General features: G+C 29.6%; 2 protein-coding genes across 3 annotated transcripts; both read left to right on the top strand.

The window, feature by feature from the left end:
• The first annotated feature begins 1,635 nt into the window (after positions 1–1,635).
• On the top strand, positions 1,636–4,513 carry LOC122518980 (translation factor GUF1 homolog, mitochondrial). The gene is made up of 7 exons (XM_043638118.1): positions 1,636–1,816; positions 1,961–2,773; positions 2,863–3,102; positions 3,175–3,443; positions 3,535–3,749; positions 3,817–4,029; positions 4,135–4,513. The coding sequence occupies exons 1-7, from the start codon at positions 1,731–1,733 to the stop codon at positions 4,258–4,260; spliced, it is 1,962 nt and encodes a 653-aa protein (XP_043494053.1). The 5' UTR covers positions 1,636–1,730; the 3' UTR covers positions 4,261–4,513.
• Positions 4,514–4,655: 142 nt separating this feature from the next.
• On the top strand, positions 4,656–10,613 carry LOC122518983 (LIRP-like). Of its 2 annotated transcripts, none has more exons than XM_043638121.1 (3): positions 4,656–4,802; positions 8,358–8,562; positions 8,809–10,613. In XM_043638121.1, the coding sequence occupies exons 2-3, from the start codon at positions 8,358–8,360 to the stop codon at positions 9,003–9,005; spliced, it is 402 nt and encodes a 133-aa protein (XP_043494056.1). In that variant the 5' UTR covers positions 4,656–4,802; the 3' UTR covers positions 9,006–10,613. The 2 variants fall into 2 exon arrangements, with proteins under 2 accessions (XP_043494056.1, XP_043494057.1); XM_043638122.1 differs by lacking the exon at positions 4,656–4,802 and adding an exon at positions 5,442–5,773.
• Positions 10,614–10,720: the final 107 nt, after the last annotated feature.

The following is a 10,720-nucleotide window of genomic DNA, read 5'->3' as shown; positions in this document are numbered from 1 at the left end:
ACTACAGCTGCCTTGCGTAACATTGTAAGCGCTGTTGCCAAATTTACCCCCGTTTACAAAGAGATATTTAGAAAAGCGGGTTTACAGAAAATAAAGGCGCGTGGTCGAACTAAATCTATCCCTTCCTTTTTTCTTTTTTTTTTCTTTTTTTTTTATAAATATTTTAATTATGCGGGCATTTATTAAATATCAAAGATAAATAAATAAGACTTTGTTCGTGTCGAAATTATCCTGACCTGAATCCAAATGTAATACAAAATGAATATTCTTTTAATAAAAATCTGTACAAATTTAAATATACGATATAAAACTTACAGGTGTTTTGAAAGTAGCACCAACTTAATTTTAAATATTCAATAGCATTACTAATATTAAGACTAGATTATTTGCACTTACAGATAAATATATCGATTATTATTCTCTAAAAGAATCCACCTTTATATATGAGAAATGTTCTATTTTTACATATCATTAAAATCAATTTTTTCCGATGTCATTAATATTGGCGAGCAAAATTTATGCTTCGTAGTGCGAGTCATTGTTACGTGCAAACGATATTGTTAAACACTCACGAATTTAATTGTTGTTGTTAAAAAGAGGATGAAGGTTGACCAATAAAATTTTTTTTAATACACGTGTCGTTAGATTTCACAAATGAACAGTAAATAAAGCGCGAATATTGAGTATCATTTGTCCGCACGCGCGTCACATATACGCAAATGAAATAGACTGCGAAGATCTGGCAACGTCGCTGCAGAGCAGCGCTAATCGTTAAGCGATCTAAAGTATACGCGGTAAAAAGAAAAGAGTATGACCTCAAACTCGGCGTATAACTCTTCAGTAAAATCAATTGCTTATTCTTTGAGTTTCTAATGATAAATCAGGCACTTCTATATATTATACGTACCAAAATAATTTAAGTATATATCGTATTACAGGACTACTCTACTTAATCTATTTAAAAAAATGTATCGCTCTAATACGATCGATCCGAGCTTCGCGCCGCTGACAACGCCACGTAGTGGCCGAATATTCAATCTTATTTATACGCGCTATAATTTAAAATTATTTAATTTTTTCTTTAATTTTTTTACATATATATATACGTATATATGTAATGTACTTTCTTATTTATGTATTTTACATAATACAACTTTTTATCGAAAAACGCTTTTTGCATTTTATGTAAAAAAACGATGCGACTTTAAAAGATTGAAAAATTACATGAAGTTGCACAGAGTTACGCGATATGAGGCAAATATTAAAATATTTACTACTCATAGAGTATGAATAAATTTTTTAGTTTCTCTCTATAAAAATTAATGAAATAATAATAATAATAATGAAAAATAGTGAAAAACATACTTTTTATATATAAATACAAGAAATATAAGTTCATTTAAATTAGTAAATAAGTAGCAATAAAATTACAATCAATTAATACAAATTATATAAACATTATTATAATTATTATAAAAAATACAGTTTTACAATTATATTTCTCTTCGAAAAATAGTTTCATTTTTAATAAGCAAAAACAAATTAAGAAACGTATTTTCTATTGAGCAAATAATAGAGAAAAAAATATTTTCATTAACCTAGAAGTATGCTATTTACAATTGACTTTAGATGCAATGGAATCTGATTGTCAATAATTACAATTAAATAATATAAATATATATATCATATGTGTGTGCATATATATATGTATATTTATTTTCTATTTTATAATGGTATTCTGTAATCTCGTAAAGCATTTAAATAGGATACAAATGAATTATATATTCCGTAGTACAGAAAAAATTAAATATGGAACGTAAGTATAGGTTATAAAATTAAGTTGATTCTATGCTTTTTTTTTTATCATTGATTCTTGATCTATTAAATGTAAATAGAGAAAGTATTAATGATTTTTTTAATCTATAAGATATAATATAATTATGACAATATATTCTTTTAGAAAATGTTTATATATGCAAAAGGAAACATATAGTACGAATGAAAATGTTGAAAAAAACAATGGAATACCCATTGAAAATATTCGCAATTTTAGTATAATAGCTCATGTTGATCATGGTAAAAGTACCCTTGCTGATAGACTACTTGAAATGACCGGTGCCATTAAAAAGAATTCAGGCAAACAAGTATTAGACACATTGCAAGTAGAAAAGGAACGTGGAATAACGGTTAAAGCTCAGACCGCTTCTCTTAGATATTCATATGAAGGACAAAATTATCTTTTAAATTTGATAGATACTCCAGGCCATGTAGATTTCTCATCCGAGGTATATCGTTCATTAGCAGCTTGTCAAGGTGTCGTATTATTAGTTGATGCAAATGATGGAGTACAAGCACAAACCGTTGCCAATTATTATTTAGCTGTTAAAACAGAGCTTGTAGTAATACCTGTGATAAATAAAATAGATTTACCAACTGCAGATCCTGAAAGAGTAAAAAAACAGTTGGAAGCATTGTTTGGTATAAAGGAAAGCGACATATTAAAAATATCTGCAAAGTTAGGTACAGGTGTTGAAGAATTATTACAAGCTATACTTAAAAGACTTCCACCTCCACCTGTAAATAGAAATTTACCATTTCGTGGTCTAATATTTGATAGTTGGTATGAGAAATATAAAGGTGCTGTTTCCTTAATCTATGTAAAGGATGGAAGTTTATCTGTTGGGGAACAAATTATATCCTTTGTTAGCAAAAAGTCTTATGAAGTTAAAAATTTAGCAATTTTAAGACCTGAGGAAGAACATGTTAAAACTTTGTAAGTATAGGATTTTATTTGCGTATATTTTCTTTTATCTTTAAATATATATAATATATATGATTTTAATTAAAATATATAACTTATAGATTCGCTGGAGAAGTTGGAAGTATAAAGTGTAATATGAAAACTTCTAAAGAAGCACACATTGGGGATACTTTATACAAAAAAGGTCATCCTGTGGAACCATTAGGTGGATTTAAAGCAGTAAAACCGATGGTATTTGCAGGAGTGTATCCTATGGATCAATCATACTTTATTAAATTACAAAGTGCGATTGAGAAACTTATTTTAAACGATAGTGCTGTGGAAGTTGTACCAAATTCTAGGTATTTATTATTTTAGCGAATATACAATGAAAAATGAAACGTTTATATACTTAAATTATTACTTAATTTTAGTGCTGCACTTGGACGCGGCTGGCGAGCTGGATTTTTAGGACTTTTGCACATGGAAGTATTTATACAGAGGTTGGAGCAAGAATATGGTGCAGAACCAATAGTTACAGCACCTGGTGTTACATACAAGGCCAAAATTATAGGAAAAAAAAATATAACACTAAATAAAGGGGAAAACATAGTTGTCTTCAATAATCCTATTGATTATCCTGACAAACAAATTACAGAAGAATATTATGAACCAATGATTATCGGTACTATTATAACACCAGGTATATCTTTGTTCAAATAAAAATTTTATAATTAATTCTTATGTAATTTCTATTATTATTGGCATATATTAATACACATATGCTTAAATAGATGAATATATAGGACCAATAATTTCTTTATGTCTTGAAAAACGTGGGATTGAACAATTAAGTCAAAGTATCGGAAATAATAGAACGTTGTTAAAATTCTCAATGCCATTAAATGAAGTTGTCCTTGATTTTCACGATACATTGAAAACCATCACTTCTGGATATGCCAGTTTTGATTATGAAGATGATGAATATCAAGTTTCAGAAATTGTTAAGGTAAAAGTCACAATAATTCGTTGAATATATCGACACTCAATAATTGGTGGTTATTTTTTTCTTTCAGTTAAATATTCTTTTAAATAGTAACGTCGTAGAAGAATTAAGTACAATAGTACACTGTACTAAAGCGAAAGAAATCGGTAAAAGAATGTGTACTAAACTTTTGGACATCATTCCACGACAATCGTTTGAAATATCAATTCAAGCAGCTGTCGGAGGCAAGGTACTTGCAAGGGAAAATTTGAAAGCATATAGGAAAGACGTAACAGCAAAATTGGTAAACAGAAGATACAGAGTTATATTTTTATTTGCTATAAATGACGATCGATTGAATATAAATTGTATGTTAAAAAAAACTATGTATATTTATACATATTTTTAGTATGGAGGTGACGTCACAAGAAGGATGAAATTATTGACAAAACAAAAAGATGGAAAAAACAAGATGCGTATGATTGGAAATATTATCTTACCGCGAGAAACATTTATAAATGTACTTAAAAGATAATTTACCCTGCATATATAAATGATTTTTACATCGAAGATAAAAATAAGAAGAATATATTAAATACAAAAGAAAATTTATAAGTTCAAACATTAAAGCACATATACATTTTATGGTTCACTGAAGAATGATTTGCTGAAGAGGAGTTAATTATATTAAAAAGAAGGAGAAAAATAGTTTAAGATCACAGGATAACTAATCGATTGTTGACCTGTTTACGTTCATCGGCTTATAAATAAAATTGGAAGTATATCTAGCGGAAGTAAGTCATTCAAGAATTAAAACAAAACGTACATATATACATATAACGTTGAGGATAAAATTGGAACGATTTACGGTTGATTGCTCTTCCTTATGAACGCGATGTTATTGGTGGTGTTAAGTTAAAACAAGATGACAGGTGCTTTCCTAACGTGTGTAATGAACACGTCTACCTTGTTGAATTTTTTTGCCGGACCGTTTATAAGGGAGGTCGTCCTCTTTTGGATCGTCATACTACGTACGTTCCTCTCATCGACTAGGGATAACTACCGTGTATCTTCAACGTGAGTATTTCCATCTCCAAGGAAGAGAGTCTATTACTTTTTGGGAGATTTATTTTTCTTCAAAATTTCTTCTAAATTTACTCAAAAATCAAATAAATACTTTGTTATTAATGTATTATTTTTTGGTTTAAATTTAATTTAAGACTATGAAGAGAGATATTATTTATGTGTACATATTTTATTAATATTATCTACAGTATACAACTGTAGAAAATAGTGTAACACTAAAAGAAAAAACTTGTCATCGTTTTATAAGAAACAACATTTCAATGCTTACATTACTCTGCGCTTTAAAATTGTTTTATTACGTATTTGTACTATGTTATATAACGTATTACAAACGTTCGTAAATCTGAGCTATACAAAATAACAACAATGCAAATACGTATGTAGGAATCTTTAGCTCGTTTGCATTCCTCTCCGTACGTGACGGAGTCGTCCGTTGGCGCCCGACCGGTTTAGACGTGTCTTCATTCTTTTTTTGTTTCCTTTCATTTCGTGAAGTATATAGTAAGGATCAACGAAAAGGATTAAAATCATTTACTTGTGTAGTTATTTCTTCTAAAATTATTATTACTATTATTATTATTATTATTATTATTATTATTATTATTATTATTTATATTGACATAGATCCCATTTAAAATATCAAAACTATAGTCCTTTAAAAAGAAGAATGTTTGAATCGAATAATTATTAACAAAAAAAATAGTGATACTTGATGAGAGTGACTTAGGCAAGAGTTAGTACGAGTGTAAGAGGAAAGCTCAATTGGTGATCTTTACTTATGTCACCTGTAAGAAATCGCGCGTCAAGTCGATTAGGGGTGATTCGTTCGAGAATGACTTTTATATCGAGGAGAGATTCACGGAAATCTACCGGCCGTTGATTCTGCAATTTTTGAAAAAATATTCAAATAAAGCACAACTGGAAGAATACGCAGACGTGAAAGACGTGAGAGCGTGGAAGAGGTAAATAAATATAATATTTAAATATTAACTGTCACTCACACACAAGATTCAAGATACGTTCATATTTTCGAGTTTGAATTAAGATTTTCATTGCAATGTAAACATTAGATTTTTTAAATTTCATTTGAAATTAGAGAAAAAAATAAACAGAGAAAGAAAGAGAAAGAGAAAAAGGAGAAATAGAAAGAGATTAGATTAGAAATCATCTAAAGTAGGAGGAGGAAAAGGAGTAGGAGGAGAAGGAAATAAAAAGATAAATAATTATCTTCTTCTTCTTCGTCGTGAAGACGAAGAAGGACAAATGATGTTACTGCTGACTCGTCACAGCGTACACATGAAATAAATAAATGATTATTTTTGTAATTATTAATTTTGTTAGACCGAACGAAAGAAAAAGAACTAAATAAATATGGATGGGATTAATTATTAATTGTTTTAGAACGTTGACAAAATGGATAGAAATGTTAGGAAAACATGTCTTGGAATATGAAGTAAATGTTTGTCATTTATTTCTTCGTGAAGAATTGAAACGAAGTTTTAAGATTTCCAAGCTAAGTAGCTAGACTTTTAATCGGAAAAGTCGATCACCCTACTATGAAAGCATTCGTCAAAGACGAGTGCATTCCCTCTCGGTGACTATAACTGCATTCGTGTATTATCTTTCCGACTGTTATACACACGTGTTTATTACTTGTCTCAGCCAGTGGCGCTTCAAATAATAATGAAAGAGAGGGAGAGAGAGAGAAAGAAAGAGAAAGAAAGAGAAAGAAAGAGAAATTAATGCGTGCAACAATAGGTCATAGTCTGGGATGAGTCCTCTTTTCAATTTGCGGACAATCCGTTATCAAGGAGAGCATGTGTACTCTCCTTACAGTCCTTTTCTTTTCTTATAATCGTATTTATCATTGGAGAAACTCGTCATTTAAAAATCAAGGAATGGTGCGCATTAGAAGTGTGTTCCAATTTAATGACAAATTAGGACACGATGTAATTTTTCTTTTTTTCTTAATACATACATTAAAACATATTTTTATAAGCATTTGATTAAATAATTTAATATATATTTATTTTTCGTCTTGTATTTGTTTATCGGTATTTTGTCGTTTGTCAATAAATCGACATTGTTTTATGCTTGTTTCTCCTACATGTTTCTTTATCGGATATATCGAAGTTAATCTTGACCTTTTATAAATAAAAGCTAATACTGCGATTTTTTTCACGAATGTGAGATAAGCGTAACAACAACGCTACATGAAATGACGTAGTTTCAATTTAATTGGAAAAGAGTTGAAATTCAACGAGAAAGAGAAGCACATCGCACCTTCGATATTGCTACAATGTTGACTCATGAGTACGACGGATACAACTTTATCGTAGGTCATTGAATTCGTTTCAATGTATTTCGCGATTCTTTGAAAATATAAGAAAAAAGAAGTTATTCAAATAAAGGAAAAGAAATAACAGATTAACCAGATTCCTTGCATAACTTTGAAAAAGAGAAAGAGAAAGAAAGTTGTTATCGTCTTTAATGTACATTCGTAAACGTCAATATCAATATTATATTATTAGACATTGATAAATTTTATTAGAGTCGCTAATTCTGTTCGGTATCACCGTATCCAGATATTTATGTATTTTGTTTTGATCTAACAATGAATGGTAAAGTCATTGTTTGCTTGCACCGTGTCTGGCACGCGTCTACTAAGTGATATTACAAATGCAAATCGGCAATTCCTATAATAACAAATTATTATGATTGACTATCAATTTCGAAACTCTTTCCAAGAATCTAATATTCATAATTTCGTCATAAATATCCATGCCTATAGAATTTGATAAAATCAACGTTGAGTTTCGCGTTGAGTATATGAAAGCAAAGTAATTATTTATCAATGGAATACCTAATATTTGTATATACCTTGAAAATGATTTCGTATTCAATTTCTTTTTCTTTCTTTCTCTTTCTCTCTCTCTCTCTTTTCCTATTTTAAGAAAAAAATTGGTGTCTACTGTCTCAGCTTTTCTGGAATCAACGGGTTGAGCTCCAGTCACCGTGGCGCCAGAATGCGTCTCGTGGATAACGGCCCTATTTTCGCATATCAAAACAACAGTATAATTTATCTTGGAGATTCAATGACTCGGAGCTAAAATATAAACAAGCAGATCGACCACTATCCTCATTCCGCGTTATGCGATGTGCATAATGTGGCAATGACCAGCCAAATGTTTTAACGATAGCCGCGATTTTCCTGCAACCTGGATGATTATAAAATGTTAGGCGATTAATAATATTTAACGATTGATCGATCAATATCTTTAAATCTAAATCTATATTTGATCAATGCATAAAATAATTATTCTTTTATTTAGTTTAAATAGATCACGCAAAAGGAAATGAATTTCATTATCATTATGTCAATGCATGTAATTTCAATTATAAATTTAGCCGATTTAATTACTCAAAGCAAAGTGCACATTGATAATGATATTCAATAAGATGACCTATATAAACTCTAGGACTATATTATTAAATTTTGTTCTTATAAAATAAACTCGTTTAAAATAACTCGTCTTTTATTTACAGATGTCCACATATCGATTCAACGTCTTTGCGACGTTTGTGCTGGTCGTTACGTCTTTCTTAATAAAATTAGGAAATACTCAATACTCGTACCAAGATAAGCGACAATCGATGACATTGCACAAGTATTGCGGAAAAAATTTATCTAATGCACTAGGATTGCTTTGCGACGGAGTTTACAATTCTATGTTTAAAAAGAGCGGGCAGGGTAAGTGTTACGATAACATTGTATTCATTGATATTTATATTTTATACATTTAGCTTGCTTCCTATATAATTTTTAATTAATTCAAAAACTCAAGTAAAATCACATATGAATTATTTGTAATTTAGTAAAAACTTAAACGCGTATGTTTATCATATTCTCATCTACATTAGATTTACATGAATTGGTTCGCAAATCTAACTTTTGATTAAAAAATGAATAAAATACATGTTATTGTTTTATTTTCAGAGATGGAAATAGACGATTATCCATTCGGTTTCGATGATTCGTATCCATTTAGATCGGCAGTTACAGCAAACGCCATGATGGGTCGTTTTGCTGGTAGACGTTTCCGAAGGGAATCTAGGGGTGTTTATGACGAATGCTGTGTGAAACCATGCTCAATTCAAGAATTAACTAGTTATTGCGGCAGTGTTACACAATAATTACTGACGAGAAGTAAGATCGATTTCTGCTGTACCGTTTCTATCTTCGTCTACTACCATAAATGTGATAATACCGATGATTGGTATACATGAGCTCTCTGCTTAACAATTGTTCATTTCTGTAATACCATAATGTGATAAAAAACGATTAATGTATACGTCTTAACGCGACATTTAATAAGAGCTTTATACACGGCTAAACGCATCTAAAAAATAATACGAGGACCAAAAATCATTCGTCCACTGCTTACTTACGAGAGTTCGTACTGAAATAATGTATTTGTCAATGTTTCAAAATATTTGATTTAATCGGCGATTTACAATTGAACTTTTCGTTGTCATGTAATTAATTTGGTTGGTACTTTTTGTAGAAGTCTGTGAAGTAATCGATCAACGCATAAAATTAAGATCAATGATTAATCATGCGCGTAGAAACTTGTGTATCATTGACGAATTACTTCGTACACTTCTACAATAGAAAAACAAATTTTGATTCCTCATCAATGAAAAGATTGTGATTGTTAATCATTTATCGAATAAAATAATATTGTATTATAAACAAAATATGCTTTAAGAACATTCATGTCATCGAAGTAATGTTGAGAACGTTCGAAGTGTGCTTTTTAGCGAATGTGATTTCCTTACTTTATTATGGTAATATTACTTTTACGATCACGAATATTTAACGATAAGTATCCACTAAAATTGTGTAATTGAAAATGAACGGTTGAAATAATTTGATTACGATCTTAAATTGAGAAGCATGCGATGAAATATATATGTGTATTTTCATTTAAATTGAACCAAACAAAGAACAAAGTAGGAACAAACAAGAATCATGATTAGGGCGCGTTCGAATTTGCGAATATTGATCGATTACGGATTTCGATTCTTAAGTTTTTATTCTTAAGATGTGGAATACGAATTTGTAGATTCGTGTAGCCGAATATTCGGCACATCTCTTAGATATATAAATTTATTAGAAAAATATTTAAATAAAAAAAATAAAAAATAAAGAGAAGGTGAACTCTCTCTCTCTCTCTCTTCCAGAGAAAAATATAATATAAATAAATATAAATATAATATGTGTTGTATGTGTGTGCACGCGTTCGTAACTGTGTTATGTTTCGTAAGGATAGTTTGCAACGAAAATTTGACTGAATGGTATCTTTTATATGATTTTATAGATCGATTTTTTGATCGTTTTACGATTCTAAGAAAATATTTGATCGTATAGTGCAACACAAAATGCGTATTAACGTTATCCTTGAAAGCATACCTTGTTGATACATGTTAATAAAACGCGTTTTGTAAAAACCGTCACGGTTTAATCGTTGCATTGTAAACAGTCTATTGTATTCGTCCATGGTAACTATCACGATTGTTTTTCGATTTATTTATATTTTAATCGTTATACAAACACACACATCAAAGATACAAATAATAATCGTGATGTAATATTGTTGCACCGCAATTAAACAAATTTTCGCTGATGATTTCTAATATTTTTTCTTTCGTATTTGTTATAACTGCGTCTTGAAAACTATCGCTTTTTATTAACTGATCGATCGAATATATATTGAAATAAAAATATAATAATACATGTTATGTTTATCATATGTTGTTTTACTACTCCTATCGTATTATGTAAGCACGTACATATATATATGTAAAGTCGATTAAAAAGAAACCTGACAAAATTTATATAATCGTTT

The sequence above is a fragment of the Polistes fuscatus genome, unplaced genomic scaffold (genome assembly GCF_010416935.1).
Source record: "Polistes fuscatus isolate 324 unplaced genomic scaffold, CU_Pfus_HIC Scaffold27, whole genome shotgun sequence".
NCBI classification, from domain to species: Eukaryota; Metazoa; Arthropoda; class Insecta; order Hymenoptera; family Vespidae; genus Polistes; species Polistes fuscatus.
This window is presented reverse-complemented; position numbering and strand designations above follow the sequence as displayed.

What these genes read in the sequence shown, in the direction of transcription:
- LOC122518980 (XM_043638118.1), top strand. Translation starts at nt 1,731, where the DNA reads ATGGTATTCTGTAATCTCGTAAAGCATTTAAATAGGATACAAATGAAT. An exon ending in AAGTTTCAGAAATTGTTAAG is followed by an intron (nt 3,750 to 3,816) that starts GTAAAAGTCACA and finishes TTTTTCTTTCAG; the next exon opens with TTAAATATTCTTTTAAATAG. An exon ending in AAGACGTAACAGCAAAATTG is followed by an intron (nt 4,030 to 4,134) that starts GTAAACAGAAGA and finishes ACATATTTTTAG; the next exon opens with TATGGAGGTGACGTCACAAG.
- LOC122518983 (XM_043638121.1), top strand. Translation starts at nt 8,358, where the DNA reads ATGTCCACATATCGATTCAACGTCTTTGCGACGTTTGTGCTGGTCGTT. An exon ending in GTTTAAAAAGAGCGGGCAGG is followed by an intron (nt 8,563 to 8,808) that starts GTAAGTGTTACG and finishes TTTTATTTTCAG; the next exon opens with AGATGGAAATAGACGATTAT.